The sequence below is a fragment of the Oncorhynchus kisutch genome, unplaced genomic scaffold (assembly GCF_002021735.2).
Source record: "Oncorhynchus kisutch isolate 150728-3 unplaced genomic scaffold, Okis_V2 scaffold1262, whole genome shotgun sequence".
NCBI lineage: Eukaryota > Metazoa > Chordata > Actinopteri > Salmoniformes > Salmonidae > Oncorhynchus > Oncorhynchus kisutch.
The window spans coordinates 13,746-36,359 of NW_022263207.1; the positions used below are offsets into that span (position 1 = coordinate 13,746).

The 22,614-nt window shown below is 50.5% G+C and overlaps 1 protein-coding gene across 8 annotated transcripts in view; it reads left to right on the top strand.

The window, feature by feature from the left end:
- Positions 1–484: 484 nt before the first annotated feature.
- The window catches only part of LOC109877586 (trinucleotide repeat-containing gene 6C protein), a 28,408-nt gene continuing 6,278 nt past the window's right edge, over positions 485–22,614 (top strand). For 2 of the 8 annotated variants that reach the window (XM_031818119.1, XM_031818124.1), the window contains exons 1-16: positions 489–658; positions 2,813–5,440; positions 8,588–8,788; positions 10,085–10,323; positions 10,617–10,674; positions 10,831–10,982; positions 11,324–11,482; positions 13,894–14,034; positions 14,391–14,510; positions 14,808–14,891; positions 15,249–15,489; positions 16,724–16,888; positions 17,267–17,443; positions 17,716–17,865; positions 18,803–18,913; positions 19,718–19,942. In XM_031818119.1, the coding sequence (XP_031673979.1) occupies positions 634–658; positions 2,813–5,440; positions 8,588–8,788; positions 10,085–10,323; positions 10,617–10,674; positions 10,831–10,982; positions 11,324–11,482; positions 13,894–14,034; positions 14,391–14,510; positions 14,808–14,891; positions 15,249–15,489; positions 16,724–16,888; positions 17,267–17,443; positions 17,716–17,865; positions 18,803–18,913; positions 19,718–19,942 (4,876 nt within the window). In that variant the 5' untranslated portion in view covers positions 489–633. Of the gene's footprint in view, positions 659–2,812; positions 5,441–8,587; positions 8,789–10,084; positions 10,324–10,616; positions 10,675–10,830; positions 10,983–11,323; positions 11,483–13,893; positions 14,035–14,390; positions 14,511–14,807; positions 14,892–15,248; positions 15,490–16,723; positions 16,889–17,266; positions 17,444–17,715; positions 17,866–18,754; positions 18,914–19,717; positions 19,943–22,614 lie in introns of all 8 variants that reach the window. The other 6 variants (XM_031818117.1, XM_031818118.1, XM_031818122.1 and 3 more) reach the window with 6 other exon arrangements.

The window sequence follows — 22,614 nt, forward strand, 5'->3', positions numbered from 1 at the left end:
TGTCTGGGTGTGCGGGTGAACATGTATGTTTTCGTGCGTATGTGTGTGCACATTTGAGTGTCATTCCTGAACACTCAACGATGCAGCAAAAACTCTTCTTCTCTTCTGCTTTTGGAGAGGCTTCCATTGTGGCCAGGCTGTGCTCAATGTAAATGGAGTGTTCCTGGCTAAACATTTAGTGACGACTCCAAAAGCATGAAAGCGGGAGGGAGGGAGGCAGCAAAAAGGAATCTCCCTTTTGTTTAGTTTTTTTTCTCTCGTGAGCGAGCGGATTGAGTGCACAATGAAATGCTCTCGGCTTTAACCATAACCCTCTACGCCGGCCCCTACTCTCTCTGAGAGAGAGAATATCCTCTCCATGGATAGGAATAGAGCGGAGTTCTAAATAAAGCCAGAGAGAAGGAGAGAGGGGCAGGATGGCTCTAGCCAAGCCAAAGCAGGCTGGAGCAGAGCAGAGGGGGGAGGGTGTGTGTCTCTCTCTCATGCCGCGAGAGCTCGCAGCTTCTTGGCAGTATTTCAAAAATGAGCCTCTGAAAGCTCTGGCGAGCCGAGCAGACATATTGAGACTAGAGACACACGGGGATGGCCGCCTGCGCCGCCACCGCTTCGCTCCAAACGTAGCGCTCGCTCACCATGGTCGGAAGGTACCTCTCCTCAGGTATTGTTCCTGCTTTTCGCCCGTGATCCCCCCTCTCTTTCTCTTTATTCGCTGGGCGTCTTTCACTGCGTTGTGCATTGTAGTGCGCGATTGCCTTTAAATGCATGCAAGTACTAAGATTTTGCAACGGAAAACATCCAGCAGCGAAAGATGACATTCTGATATCTTCATGAGGATAGTTTTAGTGTGTTTTTTCAGAGAAGTGACCGTGCTGCAGGAACAGCGAGAGAGAGAGAGAAACAGATACAGACTGTAGCTCTGAGCGTTTTTGGCTCTGGTTCAGATTTGATAAAATGGCGTCCTGTACTACACCACAAAAACCACACCGCTGTGTCTGAGACACTGCCCTTTTCTCCCTCCCTCTCTTTCTGTTTTTCCATTTGTATATAATCATTGGAAGAAGCCTAAGCTCTGCAGAGAGACAGACAGCCAGCAAAAGCTTGCAGACAAACAGCATCTCTCCCCATTTAAAGATCAGACAAAAGCAGACGCTGTGTGTGTGCAGTCCGTTCCGCTCACACATGCATGTGGAGGCACACCAAAAACAACGAGAGGGAACTGACGCGGCGGCAGAGTGATTACCACGGCAGTGCATCTAGAGCAGCTGCTGCTTTTGGACTGACTCACTTCTTATGCACCAAGCTGCTTCAGGGGATAGTTCTAGAACTGTTGTTACAAAAGCCTCTCTCAGCAGTGGTTTCTTTATTGGAAGAGAAAGAAATCCTACTGTTTGAGGAGTAGAGGCAGTAGAGAGATTTGAAGGGACTGGGAGGCAATCTTCTGTACAGCAGGGGTGCAACGTTACGAAACATTCAGATATAAATGTTGTATTGTGTAGTTTAGGTACTTGTGTTTGTCATATCAGCTGTACACATCACAATGGTGCCGGAACAAATGTAAAGTGTTTCAGCTAATCGAATACACTCCAGGGCAGAGTGGTTATCAGTCGAGCCAAATGTTTGTGAAGCTGGTGTCAGGACCAGACTGAGGCTGAACTGCAGGACTCAAGGGGTCAAGGGTTAGGACTGAGGATGGGTGTCTTCGGATCTGCCGGTGGACTCCACCTAGGCCTCCCACTTTATTCCAAGATGGCTGCAACTAGGGTAAAGCTGTTGCGATTACTAGGCTTGGGCGATATACCGTTAATACTGTATACCGGGGTATTTCGAAATATGCAGAATAAACAGAACTCCCACAACATTTCAACCAGGGTTGGACAGTAGACAGATTGTCATACTGTACCATACCGGGGTATACTGTATTACCAGAAGTGCCCACAAGGGGGAGCTATTTAGTTATCAAAATAATGACACACAAAATAATTTAGGCAACCGGTTTCTTGATCCAGGAATGGATTGAATGTCTCTGCTGTAACCAAGAAGCTTGATCTTAACATCGAGCCACTTAGCTAACAAGTTAGCAAACCAAATGACATCTTATAGTTTAACTTAACTTATAGTTAGTTATAAGCAGTGGCGTATTCGCACCGAACTGTTCTGTACGGGGACCTCTGTTCGGTCAGTACTGTGAACCTGAAATGAATACAGAAATCCAATAAAAACACTAGCCTATACCTACACTGAGGTGTATGCCATCGCCTCGTGAGTAAATTTGAGCTGAATAAACATTGTAGGCTATTAAAACAAGTACAGCCTATGCGCACGTTGTAATCGAAATTCTAATCTTAACTGGCTGATTTAAATCTATCCTTTTGTGAGGCGCAGCCGGGGACTGTGTAGATGGGGACTGGTGGGCTCCGTAAGCCAGAATTGAAGGGTCCTCCATCATCGGTTAAATCTCCAGTTTGGGAACATTTTGGCATATATACTACCGGTCAATAGTTTTCAACACTTACTCATTCAAAGGTTTTTCTTAATTTTTCTACTTTGTAAAATAATAGTGAAGACATAAACTATGAAATAACACATATGGAATCATGTAGTAACCAAAAAGCAAATATAAAATTTGTTAAATTTGAGATTCTTCAAAGTAGCCACCCTTTGCCTTGAGGACAGCTTTGCACACTCTTGGCATATGTTTAGATGCCAACTGTTGTCATGTTATCTTCTAGGTATGAAGACATACTAACCTTGTCCCTTTCTCCCTCTCTCTCCCTCCATCCTCTCTTTCTCTCCATCCTCTCTCATTCAACAGAGCTGCCCCCACAGAGTGGCCCGGGAGCCCATTATGAGAATCCCCACTGGGGACACCAGCCAGCCAATCGGAGTGCCACTTCCGCCTCAGCGTCGGCCAATCACAGTGGCTGGGATACAGTGATCATCGACGAGAGCGACACCGAGGCCTGGCCCTCCATTTCCCGCAGCAGCCAGAGCCAGGGCCCTGCAGGAGGATGCCCCTCGGACACTGACCCAGCCAGCAGCAGCAGCAGTATGAGCATGGCCACGGGGGCCAACGGCCAGACAGGCCACTTTCCTGCCAACTACCCCAGCAGCAAAGGAGCCAGCTCTGGGCCCGGCAGCTCAGCCAATCACCCCGGGGCAGGCACGGTCAGCATGGCCTCCAGCCAAGGAGCAGCCAATCGGGGCTGGGGATCTGGTCCCGGTCCCTCCCCCCATGGCCCTCCTCAGTCCTCCTCTGTCGGGGGTGGGGAGGGGAAGAGTGATGGCCCAATGGGAGGAGGAGGAGGCAGGGGTTGGGGCTCCTCTTCCTCCACCACCTCCAACTTGAACCTGAACCCCAATGCCAACCCCTCGGCCTGGCCCGTTCTGGGGCACGACGGGGGCGGAGGAGCGGGGGCAAGCAGCTCAGGGGGAGCCAACCCCAATCAACCCCCTTCTTCTCAACCCCCTCCAAACCTCTGTGACCCGCCAGGCACCTCTCACGCCCAGGGGAACGGCATCAGAGGAGGAAACATGGTGGGCGGCACCAACGGCAACCTTCCGGTTGGGGGAGGCAGCACCTGGGGAGAATCATCTGAGCCACACCCATCCTCATCCACGAATGTGTCTTTCAGCTCAGAACCTCAGAACCTTAACACTGACGGACCAAATCATACTAGCAAGCAACAGGAGCCCCATATCCACAGCGTGTCCGGCTGGAGTGGCCCCTCCGGAGGTATGAGCTCCCTGGGCCAGCCTCCTCCTGGAGCTTCCCAGCTGGTCAATGGAGAGGATGGTAGCTCCATCTGGGGCAACAATGGAGACGCCAAGTCAGTCGCCTCCTCCACGGAGCCTTCGGGCTGGGACTCTGGGGCCGGGGGCTGGGGGAGCCATGGAAGCAGTGGTGGTGGACCCTCTGGAGGCTGGGGAGGCCAGAGCAGCAGAGACGCCTGGGGGAAGCAGCATTCCGGCGAGGTCCAGGGGGGCTGGGACGCCCCCAGCTCTCCTCCCCAGCAGGCCAGATCCTGGAGCACCCGAGCCCCTAGCACCATGGCGGCCAGCGAAGGCAGCAGCGAGGGCATGGATGGAGCGGGACACTCCCTCCGACAGGACCGTTCATCCAGGGATGAGCCTGCCCCCCTGCTCCCAGCCCCTGACCTGGACCCCAGGGTGCTGTGCAACACAGGCTGGGGCCAGACCCCCGTCCGCCAGCACACGTCCTGGGACATGGAGGAGGCGGCACGCACCCAACGAAAGGCAGATGCTGCCGGGACGGACTCTTGGGGAGGCTCCGGTCCCAACACTCCCACCGAGCCAGCCCAAGGGCCCTCCAACCCCAGCCACGGACCCCCTCATCGGGTTGACCCCAAGAGCGAGGGTCCCGGGCCTGGTCCTCAGGCTGCCCCTGGCTGGGGTGGTTCCAAGCCTCCAGCCAGCCAACCCGGCTCTGGCTGGGGTGAGCCACCGAGCAGCAAGAACGGTCCTGGGGGCTGGGGGAACCCTCCACCAGGAGGCCCCGGGTCAGGCCCCAACATGCCCAAAGCTGGGAGCCAGTCCTGGGGTGCTCCAGAGGAGAAGTCCCCAAGCTGGGATGGTTCCCACGGCAAGGCCCCCAAGCCCCAGGGCTGGGGAGATGGGCCCAAGCCGCCCCACAGCGGCTGGGGCAACAGCGCTGGAGGAGGGGGCAATGGAGGAGGGGGGGACTGGAGAGAGCCTGCAGATGGCAAGAAGAACAGTCCCACCACCAACCCTCCCTGGGAGGGAGAAGGAGCAGGAGGCTGGAAAGAGAGCAACCGAGGCTGGGGAAAACCTGGTCCGGGGATGGGGGGAAATGTTGGTGGAGGCTGGGGAGAGCCAGCGATGGCCCAGCAGCGCCCAAGTTGCCCTGCCCAAGGATGGGGCGGCAAGCACCAGGAGAGCTCCAACGGCAATAGCGGAGGAGTTAGAGGGAGCATGGGCGGGGCAGGAGGTGGAGAAGGGAGCATGGGATCCTGGGGAGGCCCTGGCTCCGTGAAGCCCAGTGTATCAGGCCGGGAGGGCAACGGGGGAGGAGGAGGGAGCAAGCAGGACCCCTCAGGATTAGAGCCCACAGGGTGGGAGGAACCTTCCCCACCCTCCATCCGACGCAAGATGGAGATTGACGACGGCACCTCGGCTTGGGGCGACCCGGGTGCCTACAACAAGACGGTCAACCTCTGGGACAAGAACAACCCTGGGGGAGGAGGGCCACCCCAAGGTAGACCCCCAGGGAATGCCCCTGCATGCCCCCCTGGAAACAACAACCACCCACCACATCACACCTACCACGGCCCCCCACCACCCCTCCAGAGCCATGGGGGCCACAACCCCCAGGGCCCAGGCCAGAACAGTGGGCCCGTGGACACAGCCATGCCTCACCAGACTGCGCCTCCACCACACAGCAGACCACCCCTCATGGGTCCAGGTGAGAAGACATACTCTATGAATGGACGGCTTATAGTGTTACTGTGATTGTGTCCTTGATAATCTTGTGTTTTGACAATGCCATCTAGCTTTTAGATCAGGAGAAGTTGTGAAGCGTCCTGCAATGTTGGGTTTATGTTTTGCACATGTAGTCATGGGAGTAGAACCGTGTTGGGTTTACGTTTTGTACATGTAGTCATGGGAGGAGAACCGTGTTGGGTTTACGTTTTGTACATGTAGTCATGGGAGGAGAACCGTGTTGGGTTTACGTTTTGTACATGTAGTCATGGGAGGAGAACCGTGTTGGGTTTACGTTTTGTACATGTAGTCATGGGAGGAGAACCGTGTTGGGTTTACGTTTTGTACATGTAGTCATGGGAGGAGAACCGTGTTGGGTTTACGTTTTGTACATGTAGTCATGGGAGTAGAACCGTGTTGGGTTTACGTTTTGTACATGTAGTCATGGGAGTAGAACCGTGTTGGGTTTACGTTTTGTACATGTGGTCATGGGAGTAGAACCGTGTTGGGTTTACGTTTTGTACATGTAGTCATGGGAGGAGAACCGTGTTGGGTTTACGTTTTGTACATGTAGTCATGGGAGGAGAACCGTGTTGGGTTTACGTTTTGTACATGTAGTCATGGGAGTAGAACCGTGTTGGGTTTACGTTTTGTACATGTAGTCATGGGAGGAGAACAGTGTTGGGTTTACGTTTTGTACATGTAGTCATGGGAGGAGAACAGTTTTGGGTTTACGTTTTGTACATGTAGTCATGGGAGGAGAACCATGTTGGGTTTACGTTTTGTACATGTAGTCATGGGAGGAGAACAGTGTTGTGTTTACGTTTTGTACATGTAGTCATGGAAGGAGAACAGTGTTGGGTTTACGTTTTGTACATGTAGTCATGGGAGGAGAACAGTGTTGTGTTTACGTTTTGTACATGTAGTCATGGGAGGAGAACAGTGTTGTGTTTACGTTTTGTACATGTAGTCATGGGAGGAGAACCGTGTTGGGTTTACGTTTTGTACATGTAGTCATGGGAGGAGAACAGTGTTGTGGGTTTTACAGACAGGCAGAATGAATTCACTGTGCCAGGCCTGATAAAGATTAGTCGTTTTGTTAAAAAGTGGCAGCTTAAAACCGTTGTTGCAGTTCAATCAACTGTTATTATACTGTGAACACAAGAACAAGGAAATAGTTGTCTGTTCTACCTATGACTTAGCACAACATCTTGTTAGGTGGCGCACAGCGAACACATGCTTGGCTCCAAAACGTTGATCCGTTTAAAGGTAAAACCTCTTAGATTTCCATCTAAATGAAGAACCAAATTGGTGAAAGCGATGCCAGCCTGCCCTGGCCCCACCCCCTTGGTGAAAGCGATGCCAGCCTGCCCTGGCCCCACCCTCTTTACTTCTCTGAAGCTCGCTCTCCTCTGATTTCACAACAACAACACGGGCGCCCCCATCTGTGTGCGTAACTGTGACAACCTCACGTGGGCACACTTGGCAGAGGAAGCCCAAGAATGCTGTTTACTAACCCGGCTTGTGAAAATAGCGATTGGAGCCACAAAACGTTTGAGCTGTGGAGGAAGTGTGTGATTATAGGAGTAACTACCATCTGTCAGTAGTTAGAGGATGAGAGAGCGAGAGGGAGGAGGAGGGGGGAGAGAGGGAGCGGAGGAGGGGGGGAGAGAGGGAGCGGAGGAGGGGGGAGAGAGGGAGCGGAGGAGGGGGGAGAGAGGGAGCGGAGGAGGGGGGAGAGAGGGAGCGGAGGAGGGGGGAGAGAGGGAGCGGAGGAGGGGGGAGAGAGGGAGCGGAGGAGGGGGGAGAGAGGGAGCGGAGGAGGGGGGAGAGAGGGAGCGGAGGAGGGGAGGAGGGAGCGGGGAGCGGAGGAGGGGAGAGGGGGAGCGGAGGGGGGAGAGGGGGAGCGGAGGAGGAGGAGGGGGGAGGGAGGAGGGGGGAGAGGGGGAGCGGAGGAGGGGGGAGAGGGGGAGCGGAGGAGGGGGGAGAGGGGGAGCGGAGGAGGGGGGAGAGAGGGAGCGGAGGAGGGGGAGAGAGGGAGAGTTTAGATCCCCTGCTGGTTCTGGCTAGTCACTGCCCCCATATGCTGCTCTTTTATGCACCACAATCAACCATGCAACACAAAATAATACAATAAAAGTTGTGTGTCCATACAGTATACACTGAAATATGTCTTTAGTTTCCTCCTTCACTCCTTTCCCACATAACCCTGATACTTAAAATGACAAGCTATTGATTTCTTTAACATCAGTGGTCATGACGGAAAGGAGATGATCATAACTGAGAGAGTGAAATCTGATCCAGGAAGTAGACCTCTTGGAGCAATAGACAAACTGGCACAGGCAGAGATGGGGCTGCCTGACTCTCAGCCAGGCCAACTGGTTACTACGGACAGGGCCAAGAGTTAAACGGCCTCCTCTGTCCTGGACTGGCCAAAGTCCAGCCTGTCCTGCATAAAGGGGCATTGTAGAAACCAGGAAAAGAAAGGTTAGGAATGGTACATTTTAGCAATATGATTTTCTTAATGTTTTTGTTACATTGTGACTGTTTAAACTTAGATTTAGAACAAGGATGCACACAATGTTGAAATTGACAATACATGCATTTTGTTCGGTGTATGAATGGCAGTGCAGGGGTTTCTCCTGTAGGATCAAAAACAAGTCACATGCGCTGAACACAACAGGTGTATGTAGACCTTACAGTGTAATGCTTACTTACCAGCCCTTAACCAACAGTGCAGTTTTAAGGAAATAAGACTTTAGTTAATTTAGTAAATATTTGCTTCAGAAAAATACATTAAAAAGTAACAATAACAAGATTATATACCGCGGGTACCGGTACCGGTACCGAGTCAGTGTGTGGGAGTACGGGGTAGTGGAGGTAATATGTACATGTAGGTAGGGGTAAAGTGACTATGCATAGATAATAAACAGGGTGAGGGGCAGCCATTTGATTAATTGTTCAGCCGTCTTATGGCTTGGGGGTAGAAACTGATAAGGAGCCTTTTGGACCTATAACATGTGAACAAAATGGACCCAAGGTTCCAGAGCAAGAGTTTGTTTTGGGTCCGTTGTTCTCTGTACTGTTATCCAATCCACGTGTGCCCTTATCAAAGTCATCCTGTTCCTAGGCTGGGGGGAGCCTTCCAGTGCCCACCCCAAACCAGAGCCCTCCTGGGGGGAGCCTGCTCCCCCTCTGGTCAGCGTGGACAACGGGACCTCCGCCTGGGGAAAACCCACCGGGAGCCATGGGGGCTGGGGTGTGGGTGACAACAGCCCTGAACCCTACAGACGGGGCAACGCACCCCTTGGATCTGCACCTTGCAAACCAGGTGAGAAGGACTCTAGTACCTTTTATAGATTAGATCAGATTTTTCCTGATTAATTTAAATTGCTGATGTTTTTATTATGGCTGGGACCTCATGACATTACAAAATGTTTAAAATTTGAGTCATTGCTCACCATATGTCTGCTGCAGAGGAACAGGAAAGCCATGAGAAAACACGCTTTGATCAGTCATGGAATATAATTGCTGAAAACAAATTGACTCCCTATTTAGTATGCAGCTACACTGACCTCTGGTGGCAGGCTGAATACACAGAATGTATTCTCCAATAGTCTTTCTATACAAACTTTACCAGTGCATGGCTGTGCTATTCTAAAATAAGTCTAAATCAACTGACAATTCAAATACCCCACTGTCAGAACCAATACAAATACCCCACTGTCAGAACCAATACAAATACCCCACTGTCAGAACCAATACAAATACCCCACTGTCAGAACCAATACATATACCCCACTGTCAGAACCAATACATATACCCCACTGTCAGAACCCATACATATACCCCACTGTCAGAACCAATACATATACCCCACTGTCAGAACCAATACATATACCCCACTGTCAGAAGAACCAATACAAGTACCCCACTGTCAGAACCAATACAAATACCCCACTGTCAGAACCAATACATATACCCCACTGTCAGATCCAATACAAGTACCCCACTGTCAGATCCAATACAAGTACCCCACTGTCAGAACCAATACATATACCCCACTGTCAGATCCAATACAAGTACCCCACTGTCAGAACCAATACATATACCCCACTGTCAGATCCAATACAAGTACCCCACTGTCAGAACCAATACAAATACCCCACTGTCAGAACCAATACATATACCCCACTGTCAGAACCCATACAAATACCCCACTGTCCGAACCAATACATATAACCCACTGTCAGAACCAATACATATACCCCACTGTCAGAACCCATACAAATACCTCACTGTCAGAACCCATACAAATACCTCACTGTCAGAACCCATACAAATACCCCACTGTCAGAACCCATACAAATACCCCACTGTCAGAACCCATACATATACCCCACTGTCAGAACCCATACATATACCCCACTGTCAGAACCCATACATATACCCCACTGTCAGAACCAATACATATACCCCACTGTCAGAACCAATACAAATACCCCACTGTCAGAACCCATACAAATATATGACGTCATAATCAGTGGCAGCTGGTGACTTAAAACGTTGTGGATGAAAATGAATTTGAAAAGATAGTAACACAACACTTCCTCCTCTCCCTCTGCAGCCCCCAAATCTATGCAAGACGGCTGGGGTGGTGGAGGTGGCGGGGAGGACATGGGTTTGTCTGGGGGCCCGTGGGACCCTGACGACGGGGACATGTGGAGCAGCCAGGCCTCCCAGGAGAGCAACTCCTGGGGCAACAGACCCAGGAAGGCCCCACCCAAGGGGAAGATTCCGGGCAAGCAGGAGGAAGCCTGGATCATGAATCGCCTGATCAAGCAGCTGACAGACATGGGCTTCCCTGTGAGTGCTGCTACCTGCTACTACCTCTGGGGTCAAACTCCACACTGATGTAATCTGTATACATAGACATCTGATAATAATATAACATGCCATTTAGCAGACACTTTAATACAACAGTGAATGCATATATTTTGGTAGCCCCCGCGGGAATCAAACCCCCACGGGAATCAAACCTGCCTTCCTGGCGTGGCTAGCTCCATGTTCCTACCAACTGAGCCACACAGGACCACACGTACACATGCATGTTTGTGAGATATTTCTGCTGACAGCTGTGTGTGTGTGTGTGTGTCCAGAGAGATCCAGCTGAGGAGGCTCTGAAGAGGAACAACATGAACCTGGACCAGGCCATGAGTAAGTCTCTTCTCCCAGTCCTCAATACACTCTGTTAATTCCTTGTTCCTGATGAAGTCCATATCACTGTCACTGACTGTATCAGTGTTGGTGATATCCCTGTGTTCTCTCACTGCTCTCTGTTTGCCACTACTCTCGCTACTCTGTCTCTCTCAGGTGCTCTGTTGGAGAAGAAGACGGAGCTGGACAGGCGGGGGATGGGCATGTCCGACTACAACAACTGTCTGATCAACAAGGGGCCAATGGGCTGCCGGCCTCCCCTCCACTCCAAAGAGTCCTCCTCAGATCGCTCCCCTTTCCTCGACAAGGTAATGACCCCTGACCCACTCCCCAACATCACACACACCTATATTGTCCATGGGTTCTTCAATGAGAAGATGATGTATAGCCAGGGCAGACTAGTGTTCTGGGGAACCATGGAAAATAACTTATCAAGGAATGAAAAATTTAAAAAAAAAATTTAACGCGAACAATATAATACTGTACATCACACTGTTGTGTAACTCACTCAATAGTGTGTTTGTTCTATTGTTCACTAGTTATGAGGGGACAGATTCTGTTCTGAACAGGGCAAGGTTCAGTTTCTATGTGTCCACCCATTGAGAGTGTAATGGTGACGCTCTCCCTCTGGCTGTCTGTGTGGGCGCAGGACGGTGTTGGTAGCCTGGTGGAGGACGTCCATACCTCCTCACCGTTTATGCCTTGTTCCCCCGGCCCCCTCGGCCTGAAACTCCCCTCCCTGCCTCTATCCAGCCAGGGCCTGGGCGGCCCACAGGGCCTAGCCATGCAAAACTTGAACAACAGACAGGTAGGCAGCACATTGTCTACGGCTATGTGGGGTTTAGACAGCAGACAGGTAGGCAGCACACTGTCTACGGCTATGTGGGGTTTAGACAGCAGACAGGTAGGCAGCACACTGTCTATGGCTATGTGGGGTTTAGACAGCAGACAGGTAGGCAGCACACTGTCTACGGCTATGTGGGGTTTAGACAGCAGACAGGTAGGCAGCACACTGTCTACGGCTATGTGGGGTTTAGACAGCAGACAGGCAACAGGCAGGTAGGCAGCACACTGTCTACGGCTATGTGGGGTTTAGACAGCAGACAGGTAGGCAGCACACTGTCTACGGCTATGCGGGGTTTAGACAGCAGACAGGTAGGCAGCACACTGTCTACGGCTATGTGGGGTTTAGACAGCAGACAGGTAGGCAGCACACTGTCTACGGCTATGTGGGGTTTAGACAGCAGACAGGTAGGCAGCACACTGTCTACGGCTATGTGGGGTTTAGACAGCAGACAGGTAGGCAGCACATTGTCTACGGCTATGTGGGGTTTAGACAGCAGACAGGTAGGCAGCACACTGTCTACGGCTATGTGGGGTTTAGACAGCAGACAGGCAACAGGCAGGTAGGCAGCACACTGTCTACGGCTATGCGGGGTTTAGACAGCAGACAGGTAGGCAGCACACTGTCTACGGCTATGCGGGGTTTAGACAGCAGACAGGTAGGCAGCACACTGTCTACGGCTATGTGGGGTTTAGACAGCAGACAGGTAGGCAGCACACTGTCTACGGCTATGTGGGGTTTAGACAGCAGACAGGTAGGCAGCACACTGTCTACGGCTATGTGGGGTTTAGACAGCAGACAGGTAGGCAGCACATTGTCTACGGCTATGTGGGGTTTAGACAGCAGACAGGTAGGCAGCACACTGTCTACGGCTATGTGGGGTTTAGACAGCAGACAGGTAGGCAGCACACTGTCTACGGCTATGTGGGGTTTAGACAGCAGACAGGTAGGCAGCACACTGTCTACGGCTATGTGGGGTTTAGACAGCAGACAGGTAGGCAGCACACTGTCTACGGCTATGTGGGGTTTAGACAGCAGACAGGTAGGCAGCACACTGTCTACGGCTATGTGGGGTTTAGACAGCAGACAGGTAGGCAGCACACTGTCTACGGCTATGTGGGGTTTAGACAGCAGACAGGTAGGCAGCACACTGTCTACGGCTATGTGGGGTTTAGACAGCAGACAGGCAACAGGCAGGTAGGCAGCACACTGTCTACGGCTATGTGGGGTTTAGACAGCAGACAGGCAACAGGCAGGTAGGCAGCACACTGTCTACGGCTATGTGGGGTTTAGACAGCAGACAGGTAGGCAGCACACTGTCTACGGCTATGTGGGGTTTAGACAGCAGACAGGTAGGCAGCACACTGTCTACGGCTATGTGGGGTTTAGACAGCAGACAGGTAGGCAGCACACTGTCTACGGCTATGTGGGGTTTAGACAGCAGACAGGCAACAGGCAGGTAGGCAGCACACTGTCTACGGCTATGTGGGGTTTAGACAGCAGACAGGCAACAGGCAGGTAGGCAGCACACTGTCTACGGCTATGTGGGGTTTAGACAGCAGACAGGTAGGCAGCACACTGTCTACGGCTATGTGGGCACACTGATAGGCAGAGAGGACTGGTAGGCACACTGATAGGCAGAGAGGACTGGTTGGCACACTGATAGGCAGAGAGGACTGGTAGGCACACTGATAGGCAGAGAGGACTGGTTGGCACACTGATAGGCAGAGAGGACTGGTTGGCACACTGATAGGCAGAGAGGACTGGTTGGCATACTGATAGGCAGAGAGGACTGGTTGGCACACTGATAGGCAGAGAGGACTGGTTGGCACACTGATAGGCAGAGAGGACTGGTTGGCACACTGATAGGCAGAGAGGACTGGTTGGCACACTGATAGGCAGAGAGGACTGGTTGGCATACTGATAGGCAGAGAGGACTGGTTGGCACACTGATAGGCAGAGAGGACTGGTTGGCACACTGATAGGCAGAGAGGACTGGTTGGCACACTGATAGGCAGAGAGGACTGGTTGGCACACTGATAGGCAGAGAGGACTGGTTGGCACACTGATAGGCAGAGAGGACTGGTTGGCACACTGATAGGCAGAGAGGGAGATGGATGGACGGACGGACGGGCAGGGGACAGACAGATCTAGAGGGAGCCTGTATTTAAGTTTAGATTTTTCACTGGGGTTTTGTCTAGCCTGTTAAATCTTGTTGGACTTTTTATGAATCTAAATCCAAGTTTATTGGTCACGTGGCTGTAAACGGTTCAGAGACATGCAGACTTGCAGTTCTTCCTCAACAGTGCAGAATAGTGGGTCCCTATCATCATGCTGTTCCACCCTGGTTTCCACCTCCTCCTCCTCCCTCCCAGATGCAGAGTGGAATGTTGGGCTGTAGCAGTGCAGCACAAGCCCGGGCCATGCAGCAGCCTCCTCCTCAGCCGCCAGTGCCGCCTCTCGGCTCCTCCCAGCCTAGTCTACGCGCTCAAGTGCCTCAGTTTCTCTCCCCTCAGGTACACACACACACACACACACACACATACACAACATGGACCGTGAAAGTGAGAGGTTGTTATTAGACAAGTTCAGGTAGGGAGGGATCCTTGTTTGGATTCATTGTCTCGTATTTAGTGCCTAATGAATACGACCTGGGGAACACCACACACCTCTCAGCCCCCTCCAAGTATCTCCCCTCACTCACACACACATACACGAACACACTTGCAATCATATATAGAATCATACACACACACATTTTTCAGCTCCCCTCAGCATAGTTTACGTGCATAAGCGCCTTCTGTCTACCGTTTTTTCTCGTACTTAGTTTATGGTTTCTAAAACCGAATCTTTTGGTCTCTCTCTTGTCCAGGTTCAAGCACAGCTCTTACAGTTTGCAGCAAAAAACATTGGTCTGAATCCTGCACTTTTAACCTCACCAATAAACCCTCAACATATGACCCTTTTGAACCAACTATACCAGCTGCAACTGGTGAGTCCTCATCTGGTCTCCTCTCAGTTTACTTTAGGACTCCTCCATATAAACACTATGCAGATACACTCTGTACACGCTTATATCATACACTCCTCTACTGCCTCGTTGCCTTAGAGATGTGAAAAACCCTTGGGTTTTGACTGATCGCATTCTGTAGCAACCAGAAAATGGTGTGTGTGTGTGTGTGTGTGTGTGTGTGTGTGTGTGTGTGTGTGTGTGTGTGTGTGTGTGCACCTGTATATTTCTGTACATATGTGTCTGTAGATTTGTGTGTAAACGTGTAATCCTCTGCAGGCGTACCAGCGTTTACAAATTCAGCAGCAGATGTTGCAGGCGCAGCGTAATGTTTCTGGTCCCATCCGACAGCAGGAGCAGCACGTGAGTGTCCCTCCCTCTCAAATACAGCCCACTAGTTTCACCCATCTCTGCCTTTCATATCTACTGATCCTGAACCCGGCCAGGCATCATACTGGGGTAAAACCCAAACGTTTTACCATTCTACTATAGCAGAGGGGGTGTATGTGCTTTGCAGACATACCTGGGTTCCTAGCCTGGTGAATTTGAGAACCTGGGTGGTTAATCCCTAGTAGAAGCAGATGTATGTATAAGGGGCTATACTTGCCATTCACTCGAGCAACTGTCACATTGAAGTTTTTCCTGTGTTCTCTGCTGGCTCACAGATAAACTGACCACCAGCTTTGTGTCTCTCTCTGATGTCACTTCCTCTTCCTGCAGGTTGCACGTACAATCAATAACATGCAGCAGCAGATCCAACAGCACCAGAGACAGCTGGCCCAGGCCCTGCTGATTAAGCAGCAGCAGACCCTCGGCTCCCTCTCCTCCTCCGGCCTGCACCACGGCCAAGGCAAATCAGCCCTGGACTTGTTCCCAGGCCACCCCCAGGCTCCGGGCCTACCCGACCTGCAGACCAAAGAGCAGCAGTCGTCCCCCAACTCCTACAGCCCCTACCCTCTCTGTGAGTGGGAACTCCACAATGTGCATGACACATACAGTGGGGAGAACAAGTATTTGATACTGCTGATTTTGCAGGTTTTCCTACTTACAAAGCATGTAGAGGTCTGTAATTTATCATAGGTACACTTCAACTGTGAGAGACGGAATCTAAAACAAAAATCCAGAAAATCACATTGTATGATTTTTAAGTAATTAATTTGCATTTTATTGCATTCCACTGTAGTAGTTCCACTTTGGGCTCTTGTCAATTTGGGACAGTTGTTGATGTAACAGGGGCTTTATAAATACATTTGATTGATTGATAGCAGGACAGGGACTGGGAATGTCATCATTGTTACAGGTCCCAGACCTTTGTGTGCCCTTTCTAAACAGATCATCTTTCTGGTCAATATCTGTCTGTGTTCAAATACAGCTGTTGGGTCTTGCTCAGTGTCTAACAGATATCCTGTGGCAAAGACATTACGATTGATTGTAGTTATATAAAGAACCATAGCAACAAAGTGCAAAACAAGAAACGAGTGATTCATCCTTAATGCTTTATTGACTTGTTTTGTCTGGTGTTACCTCCCTGCCTCTCTGCCTGCCTGTCTCCCTCTCTGCCTGCCTGCCTGTCTCCCTCTCTGCCTGCCTGCCTGTCTCCCTCTCTGCCTGCCTGCCTCCTTCTCTGCCTGCCTGTCTCCCTCTCTGCCTGCCTGTCTCCCTCTCTGCCTGCCTGTCTCCCTCTCTGCCTGCCTGTCTCCCTCTCTGCCTGCCTGTCTCCCTCTCTGCCTGCCTGTCTCCCTCTCTGCCTGCCTGTCTCCCTCTCTGCCTGCCTGTCTCCCTCTCTGCCTGCCTGTCTCCCTCTCTGCCTGCCTGTCTCCCTCTCTGCCTGCCTGCCTCCCTCTCTGCCTGCCTGTCTCCCTCTCTGCCTGCCTGTCTCCCTCTCTGCCTGCCTGTCTCCCTCTCTGCCTGCCTGTCTCCCTCTCTGCCTGCCTGTCTCCCTCTCTGCCTGCCTGTCTCCCTCTCTGCCTGCCTGTCTCCCTCTCTGCCTGCCTGTCTCCCTCTCTGCCTGCCTGTCTCCCTCTCTGCCTGCCTGTCTCCCTCTCTGCCTGCCTGTCTCCCTCTCTGCCTGCCTGTCTCCCTCTCTGCCTGCCTGTCTCCCTCTCTGCCTGCCTGTCTCCCGCTCTCTGCCTCTCTCTCTGCCTCTCTCTCTGCCTGTCTCCCTCTCTCTGCCTTTCTCTTTGCCTCTCTCCCAGCTGGACTGAATCCTAACATGAATGTAACCTGCATAGAGGTGGGAGGCTTGTCCATGAAAGAGCTTCCCCAGCCCCAGTCTCGCCTCTCCCAGTGGACACACCCCAACTCCATGGACAGCCTCTCTGGAGGCTCATCCTCTCTGGAGCCCAACCTGAACAAGCACGGTACAAACTGTTGACACCATTGCCCAATGTTGGGACAATAAAGATTTAATGAACTCTACTGAGCTGGACTGAGTAGAACTGGGGGATATGAAAGGACCATGGTGTATGACACTCAGTTGGCAGCTTCAGAACGTAGTTTTCCTCTTGGGTTTTCAAGTGGAACCTTGACATTTCCATCTCAATGCTACTATATGTTCTAGGAAAGGGAAAGGGGATACCTGGTCAGTTGTACAACTGAATGCATTCAACTGAAATGTGTCTTCTGCATTTAACCCCTCCTGTATTGGTTTCTATTAAACTTGACTAAGTATTTCATTCTCTAGTTCTAATTTATATTGTACTTAACCAACTTCCTGGTTCCCCTCTTGTCTCTGGCAGGTTCCAACCTGGGCCCCCCCGGGAAGCCCCCCCAAATGGAGGATGGGTACAGCCCCTACGGCATGATGCCTGTCTCCGAGTCCCCCACCAACCCCCTGGTGCCCCCAGACAGCTGGAGCCAGGGCAAGAGCCCCAACGACAAGATGGTCAACGGCGCCAACATCACCTGGCCTCCAGGTCAGTTAGTTGGCTAGTTAGACTGGGATGGTGGATAACAGTCCTGGACAGCTACAGTGACTGCTTACTGTCCAGCCAAAACCTATTCACCTAATATGATGATCATGGGACTAATGTAGCCAAATGACTTCTGTTTTCAAGAGAATTAGTTTCATTGCAAGCACCACCTTTTGTATTTTTGTATTTTGTACATTGCTGAACCAGGTAGTCATGTAAATGAATGAGAGGAATGACAATTGTAATACTTCCTGTACAATCACTTCCTCCTCCAGAGTTCTGCCCGGGCGTGCCCTGGAAGGGCCTGCAGAACATCGACCCGGAGAACGACCCCAACATGACCCCGGGGAGCGTGCCCAGCGGCCCCACCATCAACACCAACATCCAGGACGTCAACCGCTACCTGCAGAGAGACCGCAGCGGAGGTGAGGACGAGGGAAGCAGAAAGGGAGGGTGAGGGAGATGAGGAGGTTGGAGAAGGAAGGGAGAGACGGGGGAGGTGAGGGACCTGGGAGGTGAGGGGCAGGCGCGCTAGGGGTGGAGAGGGACAGGGGTGGAGAGGGACAGGGGTGGAGAGGGACAGGGGTGGAGAGGGACAGGGGTGGAGAGGGACAGGGGTGGAGAGGGACAGGGGTGGAGAGGGACAGGGGAGGTGAGGGTGGAGAGGGACAGGGGAGCTAGAGGAGGTGAGGGAGGGAGGGAGAAGGACAGGTGATGTGAGAGGGAGGGAGGGAGGGAGGGAGGGAGGGGAGAAGGGGAGGGAGGGGAGGGACAGGGGGGTGAGGGAGGGGGAGAAGGACAGGAGAGGAGGGGAGAGGGACAGGGAGGGGGAGAAGGACGGGGGGGTGAGGGAGGGGGAGAAGAACAGGAGAGGTGAGGGAGGGGGACAGGGGGGGGTGAGGGAGGGGGAGAAGGACAGGGGGGGTGAGGGAGGGGGAAGTAGTCCTATACATATGTAATGACGGTGCTCTCCCTCTGGTAGACTTGGTCTTGAGAGGGGAGAGGAGAGCTGGGGGTCTGAGATGACCTGAATCATTCAAAGAAAACTGCTGCGGGCAAAATCAGATACTGTGCCTGCAATGTATCCCAATGGGTTGGGGAGACTGATTATCTGTAACAGTTCAGTCACTGGAGAAGCCTGCTTTTTCTCTTCTGGTCCTGCTGCTTCTTCACTTAACTGCATGTACAATCTGACACTCGTATATCTACACTACTAGGTCATCTTATTCCCAACACTTTGAACTCTCCCATATCACACAGCCACAGAGCACCACAGCTGTTCATCCACTTTCATTTATTCTGTTTCTTTATTAGATTCTCTCTCTCTTCCATTCCCTTTTGCTGGATGCGATGCCCCCATAGGCTCCTCCCCCACCTCATCTCAGAACGAGGCCCTGCCCCCCTCCACCGATTGGCCAGTCAGTGCCTACTCTAGCTCGTTCAGTCTGTCGTCCCCGGAAACGGACGACCCAGGTACACAGTTTGTCGGAGTGGGCGGAAGTCTCCTCTAACCGCTGATACAGGGTCAAATCTTATATCCTACCATATTCCCCGTGGTTATGTTTAGGACCAGGTGATATGATAATCTGGTCCTAGATCTGTGGGTAGGGGTGACTTCCGCTTTGAGCTAGTTTGTCCCCCTGCCCCCGTCAGTGTTGATGTCTCTGGTGGCTCAGTATCTGGTCCAGAGGAGGACCCCATCCTTACCATCACATCTGTTTTGTGTGCCCTTCCCTCTTTAGTTGTACCCCTCATACATCTTCCCTCTGGTGGTGTTGATGTATCCCCACCCCTGTGTGTAGCATGGGGGGGGGGAACTGGGAGGAGGGTGTATATACTATATCTTAGTATAGTTCTAGTCTGTCTGTGTTCCTGGCCTGATCTGTCCCATACTGTGAGGCATGGACTGAAACTGACCCTGGGCTGTACTCCTTTGTGTGTGTGTGTGTGTGTGTGAGAGAAGTCTAGCTGTATTCCTGATCTGTTCCATACTGTGAGACATGGACTGAGACTGACCCTGTGCTGTACTCTTTACTGTGCAGTCTGGGACTGTGTGTGTGTGAAGTCTAGCTGTGTTTATGCCCATTTTTGGTTCAACACATCCAGGAAAAGCAGAATGATTGCTCTGCTCTACCGTCAACAACCCCTCTACCAGGGTATTATTCTGACTAGTGTTTTTGGTTGTTTAGTTCCCTGTGTGTTGTTGATAGAAGAATGCCAAGTATCTCCAATTGTTGCCAAGCAATCAATGTGTTTCTTTTCTTATCTCTCTTTCAGGTAAATTGTCAGACATGAAGTCCACCTGGTCCCCGGGGCCCATCTCCCACCCCTCCCAGGTCTCTCTGTCCCATGAGTTGTGGAAGGTCCCCCAGGGGCCCCGCAGTAACACAGCCGCCCCCACACGGCCCCCCCCGGGCCTCACCAACCCCACCAAGCACTCCTCCACCTGGGGAGGCAACTCCCTGGGCCTGGCCCAAGGCTGGAGCAGCTCCTACTCCTCAGGTAAATCAAATTATATTTGTCAAATGTGCCGAATACAACATGCATAGACCTAACTGTGTAATGCTTAAAACCAACAATGCAGTTTTAACAAAATGGAGTTAAGAAAATATTTACTAAATGAACTAAAGTAAAAATATATATATTTTTAAAAGTAACACAATAAAATAACAATAATGAGGCTATGTACAGGAGGAACCGGTACCGAGTCACAGTAATTTGTACATGTAGGTAGGGGTAGAGTGACTATGCATGGTAATAAACAGTGAGTAGCAGCAGTGTAAAAACAAAGGGGGGGTCAATGCAAATAGTCAGAGTGTCTATTTGATTAGCTGTTAAGTAATTGGATGGGGAGGATGGCGACTTGCTGACTGACTGGATAAATGAATTGACTGAATGGGTTTTGGTCCAACCAGTGCATGTTCAGTTGATCATTTATGAAGTTCATGTAACAGCTGTCTTTACTCTCCAAAAACTGTAGTGTATTTGTTGTGCTTGCCATAAAAACTGTAGTGTATTTGTTGTGCTTGCCATAAAAACTGTAGTGTATTTGTTGTGCTTGCCATAAAAACTGCAGTGTATTTGTTGTGCTTGCCATAAAAACTGTAGTGTATTTGTTGTGCTTGCCATAAAAACTGTAGTGTATTTGTTGTGCTTGCCATAAAAACTGTAGTGTATTTGTTGTGCTTGCCATAAAAACTGTAGTGTATTTGTTGTGCTTGCCATAAAAACTGTAGTGTATTTGTTGTGCTTGCCATAAAAACTGTAGTGTATTTGTTGTGCTTGCCATAAAAACTGTAGTGTATTTGTTGTGCTTGCCATAAAAACTGTAGTGTATTTGTTGTGCTTGCCATAAAAACTGTAGTGTATTTGTTGTGCTTGCCATAAAAACTGTAGTGTATTTGTTGTGCTTGCCATAAAAACTGTAGTGTATTTGTTGTGCTTGCCATAAAAACTGCAGTGTATTTGTTGTGCTTGCCATAAAAACTGTAGTGTATTTGTTGTGCTTGCCATAAAAACTGTAGTGTATTTGTTGTGCTTGCCATAAAAACTGTAGTGTATTTGTTGTGCTTGCCATAAAAACTGTAGTGTATTTGTTGTGCTTGCCATAAAAACTGTAGTGTATTTGTTGTGCTTGCCATAAAAACTGTAGTGTATTTGTTGTGCTTGCCATAAAAACTGTAGTGTATTTGTTGTGCTTGCCATAAAAACTGTAGTGTATTTGTTGTGCTTGCCATAAAAACTGTAGTGTATTTGTTGTGCTTGCCATAAAAACTGTAGTGTATTTGTTGTGCTTGCCATAAAAACTGTAGTGTATTTGTTGTGCTTGCCATAAAAACTGCAGCCCTCATAAATGTTCAGTTAGAGTAGAAGATGACTGAAGGTCAGGTTCTAGAGGTGTTGTGATACAGACTAAATGTCAGGTTCTAGAGGTGTTGTGATACAGACTAAAGGCCAGGTTCTAGAGGTGATACAGACTAAAGGCCAGGTTCTAGAGGTGTTGTGATACAGACTAAACGTCAGGTTCTAGAGGTGTTGTGATACAGACTAAAGGACAGGTTCTAGAGGTGATACAGACTAAAGGCCAGGTTCTAGAGGTGATACAGACTAAAGGCCAGGTTCTAGAGGTGTTGTGATACAGACTAAAGGACAGGTTCTAGAGGTGATACAGACTAAAGACCAGGTTCTAGAGGTGATACAGACTAAAGGCCAGGTTCTAGAGGTGTTGTGATACAGACTAAAGGCCAGGTTCTAGAGGTGTTGTGATACAGACTAAAGGCCAGGTTCTAGAGGTGTTGTGATACAGACTAAAGACCAGGTTCTAGAGGTGATACAGACTAAAGGCCAGGTTCTAGAGGTGTTGTGATACAGACTAAAGGCCAGGTTCTAGAGGTGTTGTGATACAGACTAAAGGCCAGGTTCTAGAGGTGTTGTGATACAGACTAAAGGACAGGTTCTAGAGGTGTTGATACAGACTAAAGGCCAGGTTCTAGAGGCGATACAGACTAAAGGCCAGGTTCTAGAGGTGTTGTGATACAGACTAAAGGCCAGGTTCTAGAGGTGTTGTGATACAGATTAAAGGCCAGGTTCTAGAGGTGTTGTGATACAGACTAAAGGACAGGTTCTAGAGGTGATACAGACTAAAGACCAGGTTCTAGAGGTGATACAGACTAAAGACCAGGTTCTAGAGGTGATACAGACTAAAGGCCAGGTTCTAGAGGTGTTGTGATACAGACTAAAGGCCAGGTTCTAGAGGTGTTGTGATACAGATTAAAGGCCAGGTTCTAGAGGTGTTGTGATACAGACTAAAGGACAGGTTCTAGAGGTGTTGATACAGACTAAAGGCCAGGTTCTAGAGGCGATACAGACTAAAGGCCAGGTTCTAGAGGTGTTGTGATACAGACGTAAGGCCAGGTTCTAGAGGTGATACAGACTAAAGGCCAGGTTCTAGAGGTGTTGTGATACAGACTAAAGGCCAGGTTCTAGAGGTGTTGTGATACAGATTAAAGGCCAGGTTCTAGAGGTGTTGTGATACAGACTAAAGGACAGGTTCTAGAGGTGATACAGACTAAAGACCAGGTTCTAGAGGTGATACAGACTAAAGGCCAGGTTCTAGAGGTGTTGTGATACAGACTAAAGGCCAGGTTCTAGAGGTGTTGTGATACAGACTAAAG